Source organism: Aquarana catesbeiana, linkage group LG02 (genome assembly GCF_042186555.1).
Source record: "Aquarana catesbeiana isolate 2022-GZ linkage group LG02, ASM4218655v1, whole genome shotgun sequence".
NCBI lineage: Eukaryota > Metazoa > Chordata > Amphibia > Anura > Ranidae > Aquarana > Aquarana catesbeiana.
The window spans coordinates 22,223,558-22,243,230 of NC_133325.1; the positions used below are offsets into that span (position 1 = coordinate 22,223,558).

The 19,673-nt window shown below is 44.9% G+C and overlaps 1 protein-coding gene and 1 long non-coding RNA gene across 17 annotated transcripts in view; one reads left to right on the forward strand and one right to left on the reverse strand.

Moving 5' to 3' along the window:
* The window catches only part of LOC141126696 (uncharacterized), an 885,136-nt gene that overhangs the window by 805,004 nt on the left and 60,459 nt on the right, over positions 1-19,673 (forward strand). For 3 of the 13 annotated variants that reach the window (XR_012241433.1, XR_012241429.1, XR_012241434.1), the window contains exon 1: positions 17,659-19,673. This exon is cut by the window's right edge and continues 986 nt beyond it. The exons of 1 other annotated variant lie outside the window; for it this stretch is intronic. This is a non-coding gene — a long non-coding RNA (uncharacterized lncRNA). Of the gene's footprint in view, positions 1-17,657 lie in introns of those variants that run through there. 9 more of the 13 variants (XR_012241428.1, XR_012241432.1, XR_012241436.1 and 6 more) reach the window with 5 other exon arrangements.
* The window catches only part of LOC141126694 (uncharacterized), a 19,302-nt gene continuing 9,600 nt past the window's right edge, over positions 9,972-19,673 (reverse strand). For 3 of the 4 annotated variants that reach the window (XM_073612657.1, XM_073612660.1, XM_073612658.1), the window contains exons 2-5: positions 17,976-18,167; positions 12,951-15,002; positions 11,700-12,119; positions 9,972-10,124 (exon numbers count right to left, since the gene is read on the reverse strand). In XM_073612657.1, coding sequence (XP_073468758.1) covers positions 10,008-10,124; positions 11,700-12,119; positions 12,951-15,002; positions 17,976-18,167 — 2,781 coding nt within the window. In that variant the 3' untranslated portion in view covers positions 9,972-10,007. Of the gene's footprint in view, positions 10,125-11,699; positions 12,120-12,946; positions 15,003-17,975; positions 18,168-19,673 lie in introns of those variants that run through there. The other variant, XM_073612661.1, reaches the window with a different exon arrangement.

Genomic DNA, 19,673 nt, shown 5'->3' on the forward strand with positions numbered 1-19,673 from the left:
TGGTGACATGGCAAGTCCCATAAGTGCAGTTCAAGCTGGTGAGGTGACAAGCACAAGTAGTGTCCCGCTGCCACCAAAAAGACAAACACAGGCCCGTCGTGCCCATAGTGCCCTTCCTGCTGCATTCGCCAATCCTAATTGGGAACCCACCACTTCTGCAGCGCCCGTACTTCCCCCATTCACATCCCCCAACGAAATGCAGTCGGCTGCATGAGAGGCATTTTTATGTGCTCCCGAGTACCCCTACCCAACGAACCCCCCCAAAAAGATGTTGTGTCTGCAGCAAACGCGGATATAGGCGTGACACCCGCTATTATTGTCCCTCCTGTCCTGACAATCCTGGTCTTTGCATTGGTGAATGTTTTGAACGCTACCATACACTAGTTGAGTATTAGCGTAGGGTACAGCATTGCACAGACTAGGCACACTTTCACAGGGTCTCCCAAGATGCCATCGCATTTTGAGAGACCCGAACCTGGAACCGGTTACAGTTATAAAAGTTAGTTACAAAAAAAGTGTAAAAAAAAAAAAAATATATATAAAATAAAAAAAAATAGTTGTCGTTTTATTGTTCTCTCTCTCTATTCTCTCTCTCTATTGTTCTGCTCTTTTTTTACTGTATTCTATTCTGCAGTGTTTTATTGTTATTGTTATTGTTATTATGTTTTATCATGTTTGTTTTTCAGGTATGTAATTATTTATACTTTATTGTTTACTGTGCTTTATTGTTAACCATTTTTTTGTCTTCAGGTACGCCATTCACAACTTTGAGTGGTTATACCAGAATGATGCCTGCAGGTTTAGGTATCATCTTGGTATCATTCTTTTCAGCCAGCGGTCGGCTTTCATGTAAAAGCAATCCTAGCGGCTAATTAGCCTCTAGACTGCCTTTACAAGCCGTGGGAGGGAATGCCCCCCCCCCCCCCACCGTCTTCCGTGTTTTTCTCTGGCTCTCCTGTCTCAACAGGGAACCTGAGAATGCAGCCGGTGATTCAGCCAGCTGACCATAGAGCTGATCAGAGACAAGAGTGGCTCCAAACATCTCTATGGCCTAAGAAACCGGAAGCTACGAGCATTTTATGACTTAGATTTCGCCGGATGTAAATAGCGCCATTGGGAAATTGGGGAAGCATTTTATCACACCGATCTTGGTGTGGTCAGATGCTTTGAGGGCAGAGGAGAGATCTAGGGTCTAATAGACCCCAATTTTTTCAAAAAAGAGTACCTGTCACTACCTATTGCTATCATAGGGGATATTTACATTCCCCGAGATAACAATAAAAATGATTTAAAAAAAAAAAAAATGAAAGGAACAGTTTAAAAATAAGATAAAAAAGCAAAAAAATAATAAAGAAAAAAAAAAAAAAAAAAAAAGCACCCCTGTCGCCCCCTGCTCTTGCGCTAAGGTGAACGCAAGCGGCGGTCTGTCGTCAAATGTAAACAGCAATTGCACCATGCATGTGAGGTATCGCCGCGAAGGTCAGATCGAGGGCAGTAATTTTTGCAGTAGACCTCCTCTGTAGATCTAAAGTGGTAACCTGTAAAGGCTTTTAAAGGCTTTTAAAAATGTATTTATTTTGTTGCCACTGCACGTTTGTGCGCAATTGTAAAGCATGTCATGTTTGGTATCCATGTACTCGGTCTAAGATCATCTTTTTTATTTCATCAAACATTTGGGCAATATAGTGTGTTTTAGTGCATTAAAATTTAAAAAAGTGTGTTTTTTCCCCAAAAAATGCGTTTGAAAAATCGCTGCGCAAATACTGTGTGAAAAAAAAAAATGAAACACCCACCATTTTAATCTGTAGGGCATTTGCTTTAAAAAAATATATAATGTTTGGGGGTTCAAAGTAATTTTCTTGCAAAAAAAAAAAAACTTTTTCATGTAAAAAATAAGTGTCAGAAAGGGCTTTGTCTTCAAGTGGTTAGAAGAGTGGGTGATGTGTGACATAAGCTTCTAAATGTTGTGCATAAAATGCCAGGACAGTTCAAAACCCCCCCAAATGACCCCATTTTGGAAAGTAGACACCCCAAGCTATTTGCTGAGAGGCATGTCGAGTCCATGGAATATTTTATATTGCGACACAAGTTGCGGGAAAGAGACAAATTTTTTTTTTTTTTTTTGCACAAAGTTGTCACTAAATGATATATTGCTCAAACATGCCATGGGAATATGTGAAATTACACCCCAAAATACATTCTGCTGCTTCTCCTGAGTACGGGGATACCATATGTGTGAGACTTTTTGGGAGCCTAGCCGTGTACGGGACCCCGAAAACCAAGCACCGCCTTCAGGCTTTCTAAGGGGCGTGAATTTTTGATTTCACTCTTCACTGCCTATCACAGTTTCGGAGGCCATGGAATGCCCAGGTGGCACAAAACCCCCCCAAATGACCCCATTTTGGAAAGTAGACACCCCAAGCTATTTGCTGAGAGGTATAGTGAGTATTTTGCAGACCTCACTTTTTGTCACAAAGTTTTGAAATTTGAAAAAAGAAAAAAAAAAAAAGTTTTTTCTTGTCTTTCTTCATTTTCAAAAACAAATGAGAGCTGCAAAATACTCACCATGCCTCTCAGCAAATAGCTTGGGGTGTCTACTTTCCAAAATGGGGTCATTTGGGGGGGTTTTGTGCCACCTGGGCATTCCATGGCCTCCGAAACGGTGTTAGGCAGTGAAGAGTAAAATCAAAAATTCACGCCCTTAAAAACGCTGAAGGCGGTGATTGGTTTTCGGGGCCCCGTACGCGGCTAGGCTCCCAAAAAGTCCCACACATGTGGTATCCCTATACTCAGGAGAAGCAGCTAAATGTATTTTGGGGTGCAATTCCACATAGGCCCATGGCCTGTGTGAGCAATATATCATTTAGTGACAACTTTGTGCAAAAAAAAAAAAAAAAAAAAAAAAAAAAAAGTGTCACTTTCCCGCAACTTGTGGACTCAATATGCCTCTCAGCAAATAGCTTGGGGTGTCTACTTTCCAAAATGGGGTCATTTGGGGGGGGTTGTGCCACCTGGGCATTCCATGGCCTCCGAAACTGTGATAGGCAGTGAAGAGTGAAATCAAAAAGTTACACCCTTAGAAATCCTGAAGGCGGTGATTGGTTTTCGGGGTCCCATACGCGGCTAGGCTCCCAAAAAGTCCCACACATGTGGTATCCCCGTACTCAGGAGAAGTAGCTGAATATATTTTGGGGTGCAATTCCACATAGGCCCATGGCCTGTGTGAGCAATATATCATTTAGTGACAACTTTTTGTAAATATTTTTTTTTTTTTTTTTGTCATTATTCAATCACTTGGGACAAAAAAAATAAATATTCAATGGGTTCAACATGCCTATCAGCAATTTCCTTGGGGTGTCTACTTTCCAAAATGGGGTCATTTGGGGGGGTTTTGTACTGCCCTGCCATTTTAGCACCTCAAGAAATGACATAGGCAGTCATAAACTAAAAGCTGTGTAAATTCCAGAAAATGTACCCTAGTTTGTAGACGCTATAACTTTTGCGCAAACCAATAAATATACGCTTATTGACATTTTTTTTACCAAAGACATGTGGCCGAATACATTTTGGCCTAAATGTATGACTAAAATTGAGTTTATTGGATTTTTTTTATAACAAAAAGTAGAAAATATCATTTTTTTTCAAAATTTTCGGTCTTTTTCCGTTTATAGCGCAAAAAATAAAAACTGCAGAAGTGATCAAATACCATCAAAAGAAAGCTCTATTTGTGGGAAGAAAAGGACGCAAATTTCGTTTGGGTACAGCATTGCATAACCGCGCAATTAGCAGTTAAAGCGACGCAGTGCCAAATTGGAAAAAGACCTCTGGTCCTTAGGCAGCATAATGGTCCGGGGCTCAAGTGGTTAAGGGAATGCTTCGAATGAAGATACCATCTTTCCCAGTAGCCACATACATAGGCAAATGGAGGGATATCGTTTCCTCTTTATGACCTGGATGAGGCTTTTCATGCTTCTGACCTTTTCTGGTGGCAAAAATACCTTTGCCTTGACTGTGTCTAGTATTATCCCTAGATAATCTACTCGCTGAACTGGCTGCAGGGCCGATTTTGACCAATTCAGAACCCAACCGAGGCGCTCCTAGAATTGAACCGCCCGAGCTACATTCTGCCTTAGGTCTGGAACCGTTTGATCTATGAAAAGTAGATTGTTCAGGTATCCTTATAAGACACTGGCGAAAAAACGGAGGTACTTCCTGTGTAGGAGGGGTTTTATAGGGCAGGACTTCCTGTCTTTCTTTTTTTTGTTTGCCAGTGTCCATTCAGCTATAGGTGGTGTATAACCCAGTTAGTTATTATGGCTGCTCTGTGTCCCGTGATGTAAGATAAAGAAAAAGCTCTATATGACCGCCTTAACCAAGGGATCCAATTTATTGTGGTGAGTGCATTGGTGGGTCACATGTGGTGGAGCACAGGAAGTGGTGACTTACAAGTGGTAGGAAGAAAGCACAGAGCACTTTCTTGACATTGGTTATGTGGGACATTTTTTTTATTTCTCATACATTGTGTGTTTTTTTCCCCATTAATTTATTTTATGTAGTCAGACACTGGATGTGATGTTTTTTGTGTTTTTGAGTTTGAGATGTGAGTGCCAAACCTTTTTCTTCTTTACAATTTTAAGGCTAAAGTGTGGTTACACTTAAAGGAGCAGTTACACTATGTTCAAATTTAAATTTGCAACACTTTGCACATACTAAATGTTCACAGGACTTGTTAAATGAGTATCTGCAACCAAAAAGAATGACAGATGTACTGTGCCTATGTGCTCATTTTTAAAATAAATATTAAAATTGAAAAATAAACATGAAAAAATGAAATAAAATAAAAAAGGAAGAAATAAATATTGATGGGGGGGAACTCTTAAGTGAAAAGTGTGTCAGGCTGTGTGCCTGGCTAAATAGGAAGTGAAGTGTGTATCATACCAACTTGTTTAAGTAGTAAATTAGATACAACAAATCATTATTAAAATAACCATAAATGCAATATGTTCATACAATTAAATAAATATACAAAGTGCTCTTGTGCATAAACAAGTGAACACGTGACTAATACAATAAAAGTGCTGTTGTGCCAGTGAAGGAATCCGTTTTGGCTCTGGTGGGCTTTTCAATGAATAAACACTCTGTGCGTGCCTTATTCGTGCTCCTATAATGATTGCACTCACCAGATCCTCCACCCTCTCTTGGGGTCTCACACATCCACAGTATATGCCATTGTGTAGCAGTATAGGATAGCTCCGTCTTTATTGTTGGCTATGGCGAGATTCCATTATAGAAAGAGAAGAGAGGGAGCCCACATAGCGTAATACTGTATAAAAACCTGGTTTATTGGTGTATACGTTTAACCACTTCAGCCCTGGAAGGATTTACCCCCTTCCTGACCAGAGCACTTTTTACAATTTGGCACTGCATCGCTTTAACTGCTAATTGCGCGGTCATGCAATGCTGTACCCAAACAAAATTTGCGTCTTTTTCTTCCCACAAATAGAGCTTTCTTTTGATGGTATTTGATCACCTCTGCGGTTTTTATTTTTTGCGCTATAAACGGAAAAAGACCGAAAATTTTGAAAAAAAATGATATTTTCTACTTTTTGTTATAAAAAAAAATCCAATAAACTCAATTTTAGTCATACATTTAATGTATATGGTACACTGACATCTAGTGAGAGTTCTCAGTATTGCAGCCAATAATCCAATCATCCCATCATCCCAATATGCAGTTTAGTACGTCCCCTTTTTTGCCCAACTGTAAAAGAGAAAACCTAAAAACAAAAAAAAAAAAAAAAAAAAACTAATGCAGCCACCCATCTAAGAATTGGTAAGCTGCAGTATAATAAATATTTTGCTTTGCTTTAATACCACTTTACCACTTTAACCACTTCGTGCTGGGAGGGCATCCTGGGATGTCCTTGACTTTGCGGGGCTATATCTGAATGATGGGTGTAGCTACAGACATCATTCAGATATCAGCTTTTTCAGCTGGCGATTTAAGAACGATCATAGCGGCTGTTCCACTGCTTGATCGTTCTTACAGGTGGCGGGAGGGGACCCCCCCCCTCCCTTTGCGTCCCCTCCCGCCGCCCTCTGGTGCTTGTACCGACTCACCGCTTCCATCGGTGAGTCGGACACAGGATCCGCCGGGCCCTGGATGTTTACCATAGAGATTTCCGGCGGACCAGATGGTCGCCGGAGTCTCTATGATCGTTCGGAGGCCAGGCGCGATGTTATGACATCACGCCCGGCCTCTGCATTAAAAAAAACGGCGCCGATTCGGCTGGGAAGCGGTGATCGTTTTTTTTTTATTTTAGGCTTCCCGGCCTAGAGGTGAGATATGGGGTCTTATTGACCCCATATCTCACTGTAAAAAAGGACCGATCGTGCCATATTCCTATTACAAGGGATGTTTACATTCCTTGTAATAGGAATAAAAGTGATCAAAATCATTTTTTTTTTTTTAAATGTCAAACTAAAAAAAATAAAAGTCAAATTAACAATTAAAAAAAAAAAAAAAATTAACGTGCCCCTGTCCCCGTGAGCTCGCATGCAGAAGCGAACGCATACGTAAGTCCCGCCCACATATGAAAACGGTGTTCAAACCACACATGTGAGGTATCGCCGCGAACGTTAGAGTGAGAGCAATAATTCTAGCCCCAGACCTCCTCTGTAACTCAAAAAATGTAACCAGGAAAAAATTATAAAGCGTCGCCTATGGGGATTTTTAAGTACCAAAGTTTGGCGCCATTCCACGAGTGTGTGCAATTTTGAAGTGTGACATGTTAGGGATCTATTTACTCTGCGTAACTTCATCTTTCACATTATGCAAAAAAAATTGGGCTAACTTTAATGTTTTTTTTTTTTTTAAAGCATGAAACTCGTTCGAAAAATTGCTGCGCAAATACCGCGCGAGATAAAAAGTGCAATAACCACCATTGTATTCACTAGGGTCTTTGCTAAAAAAAATATATATATAAATGTTTGGAGGTTCTATGTAATTTTCTAGCAAAAAAAAATGATGAATTTTACATGTAGGAGAGAAATGTCAGAATTGGCATGGGCACGAAGTGGTTAAGAGGATAAAGTTATTCGAGGAATTCTGTTATACTTCAATGTATAGGCAGATGATGGTAAGGGAGGAGCTAAAACAGGAGATAAACAGACTGGAGTAAAGCTACTTCCAGTGCTGGCAAGTAAAGAGAGGGAGATAGGGGGGATCAGGGAGAGAGAGGGGGGATCAGGGAGAGAGAGGGGGGATCAGGGAGAGAGAGAGGGGGGATCAGGGAGAGAGAGAGGGGGGATCAGGGAGAGAGAGGGGGGATCAGGGAGAGAGAGAGAGGGGGGGGTGCGGCGTTGCTTGACACATGTGCGGAAGTAGAATAACCAGTGGTCGGGCACCCTAGGCGGTTGCCTAGTCCGCCATGCCTGCAAAACAAACACAATAAAACATAGTAAAAATAAAACATTTTTTAACGCAATCTGTGCCTAAAAAATATATGCCAAAGCATGGGGGCAATCCGCCCCTAATGTTAGGAGCAAATCACTCCTCCACCCCTGCTGCCCCCATGCTTCAACATATATGCTCTTTTTTTAACTGTGGTGGTGAAATCACCTACTACAGCGCTGGAGCCGCTGATTTACGTATCATAGGAGCAAACGCTGTTGCTGTCAAGATAAATAAATCCACGCTGCAGCTGAATGGCGTACCTAGTAAGCAAATGATGGTTAACATTAAAACAACATTACAGTATAACAGTAATACATACCATACTTGCAAAGCAAATACAATAAAACAGTAAAAATAATTTTTTTTTTAACGCAATCTGTGCCTAAAAAATATATCCCGAAGCATGGGGGCAATCCGCCCCTAATGTTAGGAGCAAATTGCTCCTCCACCCCTGCCCCCATGCTTCGGCATATATGCTCTTTTTTTTAACTGTGGTGGTGAAAGCACCTACTACAGCGCTGGAGTCGCTGATTTACGTATCGTGGGAGCAAACGCTGTTGCTGTCAAGATAAATAAATCCGTGCGGCAGCTGGATGGCATACCTGCTAAGCAAATGATGGTTAACAATAAAACAACATTACAGTATAACAGTAATACATAACACATACCATACATGCAAAGCAAATATAATAAAACATTGTAAAAATAATTCCCTCTCTCTTCCTGTCCTCTCTCTCTCTCTCTCCCCCTGTCCCTTGTCTCTCTCCCTGCCCCCTCTCTCTCCCCCTGCCCCCTCTCTCTCCCTCTGTCCCGCCCTCTCTCTCTCTGCCGCCCTCTCTCCCCCTTCCCCCCTCCCTCTCTCTTCCTGCCCCCCTCTCCTTGCCCCCTCTCTCTCTCCCTGTTCCCTCTCTATCCCTGCCCCCCTCTATCTCCCCCTGCCTCTCTCCCTGCCCCCCTTCTCCTTGACCCTTCTCTCTCTCCCCGCCCCTCTCTCTCCCTGTCCCCCTCTCTCCCCCTTCTCTCTCTCCCTGCCCCTTGTCTCTCTCCCCCTGTCCCCTTCTTTCTCTCCCTCTGTCTCCCCCTCTCTCTCTGCCGCCCTCCTTTCCCCTTCCCCCCTCTCTCTCTCTCTCCCTGCCCTCACCTCTCACTCCCTGCCCCCCTCTCTCTCACCCTGCCCCCTTCATCTCCTTGGCCCTTCTCTCTGCCCCCCTCTCTCTCCCTGTTCCCTCTCTATCCCTGTCCCCTCTATCTCCCCCTGCATCTCTCTCCCTGCCCCCTCTCTCCCCCTGCTGCCCTCTCTCTTCCTGCCCTCTCCCTGCCCATTGTCTCTCTCCCTGCCCCTTCTTTCTCTCCCTCTTTCCCTCTCTCTCTCAGTTCCCTCTCTCCCCTTTGCCCTCTCTCTCCCCTTGCCTCCCTCTCTCTCCCTGCCCCCTCTATATACCTGTCCCCTTCTCTCCCCATTCCCCTTTTCTCTCCTTACCCCCTCTCTCCCCCCTTGCCTCCCTATCTCCCTGCCCCCTCTCTCTCCCCTTGCCTCCCTCTCTCTCCCTGCCCCTCTCTATCCCTGCCCCCCTCTATCTCCCCCTGCCTCTCTCCCTGCCCCCCTTCTCCTTGCCCCTTCTCTCTCTCCCCGCCCCTCTCTCTCCCTGTACCCCTCTCTCCCCCTTCTCTCTCTCCCTGCCCCTTGTTTCTCTCCCCCTGTCCCCCTCTTTCTCTCCCTGCCCCTTCTTTCTCTCCCTCTGTCCCCCTCTCTCTCTCTGCCGCCCTCCTTTCCCCTGCCCCCCTCTCTCCCTGCCCCCCTCTCTCTCCCCCTGCCCCCTTTATCTCCTTGGCCCTTCTCTCTGCCCCCCTCTCTCTCCCTATTCCCTCTCTATCCCTGTCCCCTCTATCTCCCCCTGCATCTCTCTCCCTGCCCCCTCTCTCCCCCTGCTGCCCTCTCTCTTCCTGCCCTCTCCCTGCCCATTGTCTCTCTCCCTGCCCCCTCTCTCTCTCCCTGCCCCTTCTCTCTCTCTCAGTTCCCTCTCTCCCCTTCGCCCCTCTCTCTCCCCTTGCCTCCCTCTCCCTGCCCCCTCTATATACCTGTCCCCCTCTCTCCCCATTCCCCTTTTCTCTCCTTACCCCCTCTCTCCCCTCTTGCCCCCCTCTCTCCCTGCCCCCTCTCTCTCCCCTTACCTCCCTCTCTCTCCCTGCCCCCTCTCTATCCCTGTCCCCCTCTCTCCTCCCCTTTCCCCCTTTCTCTCCTTACCCCCTCTCTCCCCTGTCTCTCTCTCTCTCTCTCTCTCCCTGCCCTCTTTCTCTCCCTCCCTGCCCTTTCTCTCTCTCCCCCTGTCCCCCTCTCTCTCTCCCTGCCCCTCTCTCTCTCTCTCCCTGCCCCTCTTTCTCCCTACCCCCTCTATCTCTCCTTACCCCCTCTCTCTCCCTTGTCTCTCTCTCCCTCCCCCTTCTCTCTCTCTCCCTGCCCCTCTTTCTCCCTACCCCCTCTCTATCCCTGCCCCCTCTATCTCCCCCTGCCTCTCTCTCTCCCTGCCCCCTATCTCTACCTGCCCCCTCTCTATTCCCCTGCTTCGCTCCTCTTTCCCCTGCTTCGCTCCTCTTCCGATTCCTCTTCCTCGTCTGATTCATCGTCCTTTTTCATATAGAAGCATTTTGAGATGCAGCCAAAGACACACTGTAGTAAAGAAAAGGATTTATTAGTGGACATAACACAGGAGTATCACCTTTCAGCTATATCATAGCCTGTCACTTCTGCAATACCTATTAGTTTAGGACTTTATGTCATTTATGATCTACGCGTTTCCCCAAAAATGCCAATTTTTATCAGGAAGTTTTCTATACAGAGGAGGTCGGCCTGCTACGTGCAGATGCAGGCATCATCCCGGTATATCACTTGAAACCCGAAACATATATGTACACAGGGCTGCTGATAAGCCAGTACAACTGGCCCTGTTGTACCGGGCCCAGCCAGCCAGCAGGGGGGCCCGGCAATCAGAGAATAAAAGAATGAATGCAGAATAAAAAAAAAAAGTCTTTCTCCAGCCAGCATCCCCCTCTCCCCGCTCTGACTTATCTGAGGTTTTTTTCTTCTTTCTGGGTACCTCCGTATTCATGTTCTTGTGGATATGTGGGAGGGACTATTTTTTCTATTTCGGGTGCATGTCACTTCCGCGGCTGCTCCGCATGCTGGCTCAAGTCCCGGCCTGCATATTACCTTCCCAGGTGGAATAATTCATCTGTATACGTGTGTGCTCAAAATCAGAGGGCAGGGAAGAGGCATATAACTAACTATAGTAAATGGTAAATTCTCACATTATCCCCTCAGGAGAGGGGACCAAAGACCCTTCAAATGCATGGATTTTGGATATACAGTAGAAGTGAGGGGCCTATTCTGTTGAGAAAGCATGGCCAGACAGCTGTTATTTTTGTCCCCCTGTCCCAAAAAAAAAAGTTGCCTGCTGCTATGTAAATCTAGCCTCATGACCTCTGCCATGTGTAACTGCAGGTCCCCCTTAGCAGCTACCATTTAAGAGATGTGTCTGTGTGTGTGCGTTTATGTGTGTGTATATTTACGTGTATGTATTTATATGTGTATATTTACGTGTGTGTGTATTTATGTGTATGTATTTATATGTGTATGTATATGTGTGTGTATTTATGTGTATGTATTTATATGTGTATGTATATGTGTATGTATTTATATGTGTATGTACGTGTGTGTGTATTTGTGTGTATATGTGTGTGTATTTATGTGTATGTATTTCTATGTGTATGTATATTTATGTGTATTTATATGTATATGTGTGTGTATATGTGCGTACATGTGTGTTTAGATGCGTGTGTGTATACACACACTACTTTTAAACCTGATACCCTTTTTCCGTATGATCACAACCTGATTTTCTTAGAGCGGTTCAGAATACCAACAAGAAAATACCATTCCTCTGAAAAGCAATCCAGGCACAGATCGCTTTTCAGAGGCAGTTGACAGGCAGTGAAGAGGCAATATATCGCGCCATGACTGGTAAAATGTTGAGAAACACTGATCTAGAGGAACAGATCTCTCCAATTTCCTCCTGCAGCTGCTGAAAGCCTGGAAGGGGATAGGGATGGGGCTGAAGGAGGCCCCGACAGGTAGGCTGTACGGGCCCCCATGATTTCTATCAGCAGCCCTGTATATACATTAGCGGGTCTTAAAGTGGCCATATACTGTAACTTCCTAAGTAGTATAATATTATAGAGTACTTACTCTTTCCATCAATTTCCAGCCTATCCACTTGAATCCTTTCATGGCTTTTTCGCAACAGCAACCGAATGCTTTTTCAATCCTAGACCAACACCATAAACATAAAGGGTTATCTGTCGGTATCTTTCCAGACAAAGCATAAGGAGGTTCTTCGTTCAGTTGCACACCAATATTCAGATTGCCCTTTTTCTTTTTTCCTACTGGGGGGATCCAGAATAGTCTGATATCGCAGGTTTTTGTTTTCCATGACACTTCCCCATGCTCTTTTTTTGCCTTTTCTTTTTCTTTGCTTGTTTTCTTGTCCTTTTTTCTCAATATCTTATCTAATTCCCACCATTTTTTCCATTTCTTGTCTCGTTTACTTGGCCGGACCTCTTCTTCCTGTCCTTCCTTCTTTCCCTCAGTCGGCCATCCTTCCTGTGTCTAAGAAAAAATATAAAACAGGTAAGTAAAAGGACAGATTCTAAAGTGGAGCTCTACTCTATCTTTTAGATTTGGATGGAGTGGGGAAAGGGTGCAAACTTTTAAAAAGAATTTACTGTTCTCTTTGTCCTGACTGGGAAAGTTTTCTTTTACTTCATATCCTCCCAGGAGGAGAAGAAGTAAGCGGAATCCTCCCATCAGGATTGCAGACAGCAATACAAATCCAACTGAGGTTCTAACCCTTCCCCCATTCCAACCTAAATCCATGAACTGTCTTGCTTGGTGTTCTGCTTTAATATTCGATTTTTCAAAGCATGTTTACAAAGAGTTGCTAAAAGTATTTAAAAAGTAAAGATCTGAAGGTCCCAAATACAGGAGGGGGGAAATAATTCAGGGGTAGGCCTACCATTTGTGCAAATTCTACACCTGCAAAAGGGCCCCCTGAGACTTAGGGGCTCGTCTATACTATCTATACATAGCACATTAAAGTTTGTGCTTGGGAAGTAAGTAAATGGGGCCCAGAGGGTCCATGTCCTAATCCCTATTCATCCCCCTGGAATAAGTGCCAGCACCAGATTTTGCCATCACTGCTAATCCTCAATTCTTCAGGAAAGGAACATTTATAAGAGATCTGTAGGTTAACAGTGGGCAAATTAATATTAGTTTTAATTCCCCCCCTCCAATGAGGGAACATGGCCTCCCACTATTTAGGGGGTTTTGTTCTCCGTTCCTCTGCTGCAATTTGTTAAAATCTGTACTTTATAGACATGTGACTTTCTTCAACCTAATTAACTATAAGTAACCACGCCATATAACAGGATACTTACTTACCTGCTGTCTTTTAAGGGCCCGCTGTTCTATAAAAGCCTGCAGTTGTTCAAGGGCCTGCTGTATTTCAAGGTCCTGCTGTTCTTCAATTGCCCGCTGTATTTTATGGGCCTGCTGTATTTTAAGGGCCCGCCGTTTTTCATTGGTCTGCTGTTTTTTAAGAGCCTGACGTTTTTCAAGAGCATACCGTTCTTCAAGAGCCTGCCATTCTTCAAGAGCCTGACGTTCTTCAAGAGCCCACTGTTCTTCAAGAGCCCGTCGTTCTTCAAGAGCCAGCTGTATTTCAAGGGCATGATGTTCTACAAGAGCCTGCAGTTCTTCAAGGGTCCGCTGTATTTTAAGGGGCTGCTGTTCTTCAAGGGCCCACTGTTCTTCATGGGCCTGTTGTTCAAGAGCCTGCCTTTTTTCAAGAGCCTGCTGTTCTTCAAGAGTCTGCCGTTTATCAAGAACCCTCTGTTCAAGAGCCCACTGTTCAAGAGCCCGCTGTTCCTCAAGGGCCTGCCATTCTTCAAAAGCCTGCTGTTCAAGAGCTAGCTGTTCTTCAAGAGGCCACTGTTCTTCAAGAGCCCACTGTTCAAGAGCCCGCTGTTCCTCAAGGGCCTGCCATTCTTCAAAAGCCTGCTGTTCAAGAGCTAGCTGTTCTTCAAGAGGCCACTGTTCTTCAAGAGCCCGCTGTTCAAGAGCCTGCTGTTCAAGAGCCTGCTGTTCTTCAAGGGCCCACTGTTCTTCAAAGGCCTGTTTTTCAAAAGCCTGCCATTTTTCAAGAGCCTGCTGTTCTTCAAGAGCCTGCCATTCTTCAAAAGCCCGATGTTCAAGAGCCAGCTGTTCTTCAAGAGGCCACTGTTCTTCAAGAGCCTGCCGTTCTTCAAGAGCCTGCCATTCTTCAAAAGCCCGCTGTTCAAGAGCCCGCTGTTCAAGAGCCCACTGTTCCTCAAGGGCCCACTGTTCTTCAAAGGCCTGTTTTTCAAAAGCCTGCCATTTTTCAAGAGCCTGCTGTTCTTCAAGAGCCTGCCATTCTTCAAAAGCCCGCTGTTCAAGAGCCAGCTGTTCTTCAAGAGGCCACTGTTCTTCAAGAGCCTGCCGTTCTTCAAGAGCCTGCCATTCTTCAAAAGCCCGCTGTTCAAGAGCCCGCTGTTCAAGAGCCCGCTGTTCAAGAGCCCGCTGTTCGAGAGCCCGCTGTTCTTTAAGGGCCCGCTGTTTTTTAAAGGCCCGCTCCCACTGTTCTTGAAGGGCCTGCTCCCACTGTTCTTTAAGAGCCCGCTGTTCTTCAAGGGCCTGCAGTCTTTCAAGGGCCCACTGTTCAAGGGCCTGCTTCTTTTCAAGAGCCCGCTGTTCTTCAATGGCCCGCTGTTCTTCAAGGGTCCGCTGTTTTTCAATTTCTACAAGGGCCCGCTGTTCTTCAAGGGCCGACTGTTCTTCAATTTCTTCAGGGGCCCGCTGTTTTTCAGGGGCCCGCTGTTTTTCAAGGGCCCGCTGCTCTTCAGGGGTCCGCTGTTCTTCAGGGGCCCGCTGTTTTTTAAGGGCGTGCTGTTCTTCAGGGGCCCTCGGCGTCTTCTGTTTTTTTAGCTGTGATGCTGTTTTGTATTCTTTCGATTTTCTAACTGGTCTCCTTTGTCCCAGGATACATTGTTTACCTATGGCCTGAAGTTTCTGTTCCATTTCTCTTTCCTTCTCCTTCTCTATTAACGTGCTCAGTAACTGGTCTTCTTTCTTCCATTTCATCTCTGTCTCTTTCGACTGTCTGTCCCTGAATGCCTCTCTTTGACTTGACAGTCTCCTTTCCAACTCCTCTCTATTCATCTTGTCTTTCAGTCTCGTCTCTTCCTCTTCTTTCTCCTTCAGTTTTTTCACTCTCTCTCGATTTATCTTCTCCTGTCTCATCTGCTCGCTTACTTTCCACTTCTCTTCTTTATCCTTCTCCATCTCTCTCTTCCCCCTTTGTCTCTCCTCTCGTATTGCTGCCGCTGCTTTCCTTTTATCCTCCAAATCTTTCCGTTGCATTTCCTTCCACTGTTTTTTTCTCCTCTTCTTCTCTTCGTGTGCCAGTATTTGAATCTATAAAGAAAAATAAAGACAGTAAGGTTAAGTACAAATTTTAAATTAGAATGCTGCTCAAAATGTTTTTCTTTAGATTTGGATGGAGTGGGGAGAAGGCTCAAATCTTTCCAAGGTTTCATTTTTTTTTATGTCCTGACTGGGATAGTTTCTCCTCACTTCCTATCATCTCAGCAAGAGAGGAAGTGAGCAGAATCCCTCCAGTGGAATCCCTTCCCCACTCCATTTGAAACTGTCTTGCTCGGAGTTCTGCTTTAGTATTATATTATTAAATGTCTTGAAAGCATTTTCTCGTGAACCCTGTACACTGTGTGTAACGCACTCTGGAACCTCGCACTCTGTGTGTAACGCACTCCGGAACTCCGCACTCTGGAACCCCGCACTGTGTGTGTAACGCACTCTGAAACCCCCGCACTGTGTGTGTAACACATTCTGGAACCCCGCACTCTGTGTGTAACACATTCTGGAACCCCGCACTCTGTGTGTAACACATTCTAGAACCCCGCACTCTGTGTGTAACGCATTCTGGAACCCCGCACTCTGTGTGTAACGCATTCTGGAAACCCGCACTCTGTGTGTAACGCATTCTGGAAACCCGCACTCTGTGTGTAACGCATTCTGGAACCCCGCACTCTGTCTGTAATATACTCTGGAATCCCTCACTCTCTGGTAATGCACTCTGGAACCCCGCACTCTGTGTGTAATGCACTCTTGAACCCTGCATTCTGATTGTAATGCACTCCTGAACCCTGCACTCTGTGTGTTTAAGACACTCATGAACCCTGCACTCTGTGTGTAATACATTCCTAAACCATGCACTCTGTGTGTAACGCACTCCTGATCCCTGCAGTCTGAGTGTAATGCACTCGTGAACCCTGCACTCTGTGTGTAATGCACTCGTGAACCCTGCACTGTGTGTAACAAACTCCTGCACCCTGCACTCTGTGTGCAACGCACGTCTTGTTTATTGTAGTAAAAGGTTAAAAACACAATTACAATATTCCAGAGTTATAACCGCTTTGTGCAAACATCCTAAAAGTTCTACCTATAGGGCAGTCGGCTCACTCCAGGAACTGGCTTGGTTCTCACAACCTCACGTGCGTTCCACCTTCCGTCACTGAGGAACCGGAATCTACGATGACGTGTTTCGCCCCCCACAGGGAGTTATCAACGATCTTTGACACATTTCACCCCCCCGATAACGCCCTGTGGGAGGGGTGAAATGCGTTGATGTTCAGTCTGACGCACGGTGGAATGCACGTGAGGTTGTGAGAACCAAGTCAGTTCCTGGAGTGAGCCGACTGCCCTATAGGAAGAACTTTTAGGATGTTTGCACAAAGCGGTTATAACTCTGGAATATTGTAAGTGTGGTTTTACCTTTTATTACAATAAGACGTATTATACTATATGGATTCTCTCTCCTTCATGCACGAGTGGCAATTATATAGGAAGCGACATCTCCCCGCTCCCCAGCCTAAGCCTGATAGACACACATGCATGAGGCCTTACAACATTCCCAGAATGTCAGTGTCCACCTTTGACAGCTTACTAACGATTGTCAGACCACGCATGCAAACAACGAATGCCAGCATAAGGGTGAGAACCAACATGAGGATGTATGAGAACCAACATTTCAGGAAGAAAAGGGAAAGTGCGTCATTTTCTGCTGCTAAAAGCACGGCGTGCAGGGCCGTGTTTTAGGCAGGGCAAAAGGGGCTGCTGCCCCGGGCCCAGTCATTGTTGTGGGGCCCAAAGCAGCTGCCCCTTTGAGCCTATACTACCTGAAAATAGTTGACAAGTGGATTCGGGAGGGCCCAAGAAAACGTTTGCCCAGGGTCCAATCAATATTAAAGACGGCCCTGACTGCATGTCTAGCTGCAGATAACAGACACAGAGCTTTCCCTCTTTCCCTAAACTGTCTGCAACTAAATGTTGTTAATGGTTATGTATGGATAACATAATGACTTCGCACTGTGTGAGTCCGGCTGCTTTTATTGGCCGGTTCCCAGCAGAACGCAGTGTGAGAATCCCACATTTCCAGCACTGCATTCAAAACGTCATCTGCAGTGGGTGTCAGTGTGTTACCTTTAATGCCGTTCCCCCCAAACACAGGTCACAAACGCAATGCGTTTCCCTGCACCGGATCACGCGGTATAGAGTACTATGTGATCCGGTTGCTGTGCGTTTTTGGTGCACTACTTCTGGTGCTGTCCGGCGTGATTTTAGCCCATTCAAATAAGTAGGGCGAGATCGCGGTGCCTGAAATAAATGAGCCGCCTTCTATCAGTCTTGTGTGACTCCTCCCCCAATTCTCCCATGTATAGCACTCAGGGCCAGTGATCTGTCGATATGTGCCCACCGTCGAAAAGTGCCTGCGCATGCACGGAATGGATGGGCACTCCAGCTGAGTTACCGATCAACTGGAGTGACGTCACCATAGCGCAGGTTTTTTAGATGGGCGATGCCATTTCACGGGCACAATTGAAAGTTATGCAAAGAGCGGAGGGACACCAAACATGTCAGATTGTGCCTCGCTGTAAACCTGCGGCACAACAGTGAGGCACAATATGACAAATACGGTGTCCCTCTGCTGTTTGCATAGCATTAAATTCTGGCCGAGAAATAGTATTGCCCATCGACAAAAGGCTCCTGCGGCGTGCACATGTGCTATGGGACGTCACTCCAGTTGCTCGGCAACTCAGCTTGAGCGCCCTTCTGTTCCGTGCATGCGCGGGCACTTTTTGACGGCGGGTGCTCCGTCAGATTTGGCGACCAATCAGAATGTATAACGGAAGTGACATTTTGTCGCCGCCATCTTGGTACACCCCGCACTCCTCCACAGTAAGGGTACACTGAGAAGGGGGCAAGCGGACATCTTGTTACACCCACCGGTGAAATAGAGGCCTTAGAACTCTGTGTAAATGTTTAGATGTTGAATTGTAAAAGCAGCGGTGTTCTGTCAGATTAACATACCTCTTGGTTCATGCTCAGGTCTTCCTCTCTCCCTTGATTCCCCCTCCACACGTTCTGGAGGAGATCTGGCACACGTCTCTCCTTGTCCACTTGTGTGTTCATTGCTGCTTGATTTTGGTTTACTTTATCTGTATTCGCTTTTCTTATGCTCTCCTCTCTTTGATCGTCTACCGATCTTCTTTGCATTTGAATCTATAAAGAAAAATAAAGACAGTAAGGTTAAGTACACATTTTAAATTAGAACGCTGCTCAAAATGTTTTTCTTTAGATTTGGATGGAGTGGGGAGAGGGTTCAAATCTTTGCAAGGTTTCATTTTTTTTATGTCCTGACTGGGATAGTTTCTCCTCACTTCCTATCATCTCAGCAAGAGAGGAAGTGAGCAGAATCCCTCCAGTGGAGTCGCTGACATCAGTAACCAAACTGAGGTGCTAATCCTTCCCCATTCCATTTGAAACTGTCTTGCTTGGAGTTCTGCTTTAGTATTATTTTACTAAATGTTTTGAAAGTATTTTCTCATGAACCCTGCACAATGTGTGTAACGTACTCTGGAACCCTGCACTCTGTGTGGAACATGCTCCTGAACCCTGCACTCTGTGTGTAATACACACCTAAACCCCGCACTCTGTGTGTAATACACTCCTGAACCCTGCACTCTGTGTGTAATACACTCCTGAACCCTGCACTCTGTGTGTAATACACTCCTGAACCCTGCATTCTGTGTGTAATACACGCTTGAAACCTGCACTCTGTGTGTAATGCACTCCTGAACTCTGCACTCTTTGTAAAATATAGGTATAAATGAGTATTCTATCTGCAGTGTTTGTATTGTGTGTAATGTCAAGGTATAAATCAGGATTCTATCTGCAGTGTTTGTATTGTGTGTAATGTGACCGTATAAATTAACATTGATTCTGCTGTTGCGCGCTCCCCTGCCCCGGTGTTTGTATCGTGTGTAACGTCACTTCCATGACATTACTTGATGGTTTCACTCGTCGCTATTGTGGCAAAACTTGCGGAACCCATATGGAGTACTTACGCGTGCTCAGGGCGTAATTTGTCAGCGGAACGTCACTTACGGAGCAAACCGCGATGGTTCGCCGAATGTGTCGTTACACCGGCAGAGCTTCACACTAAGGACTTTTTGCACTAGATGATGATGAGGATGATGATGAGGATGATGTGTATTTCGCACATTATTCTACGACTGTCTATAATATATTTTTTGGATGCTCCAGGAGCACAGACTTAATTATAGAACTTCCATTTAAAGGGACAGCGCATATAGTGCTCACGGATAATTATTGTGCGTTGTATTGTTTTTAGATTTATAGATATATCTGTGTGTGTATATATATATATATATATATATATATGTGTGTGTATAATATTGTTGTTATATATATATATATTTGTATGTATATTATCATGCATAATACCTATATTATATAACATATATTATTTAATATATATGTATATTAAGAATGCTGATGTCATGGAACGTACTGAAAATGTGGCAAAAATCTAATTTTTTGCAATGGAGGGGCATAAAAGCAGTTAAACGCATGCCTGGTTTAAAAAAAAAAACGGCAGCAAGAATGCACCTCTTCTTTGAGAATGCATCAAAAACGCAATGACTGGTGAATATCTTTTTTGTTTTACAGGTTGCAGGCTGTCAGGTAAACAGGAAAACGCAAAAT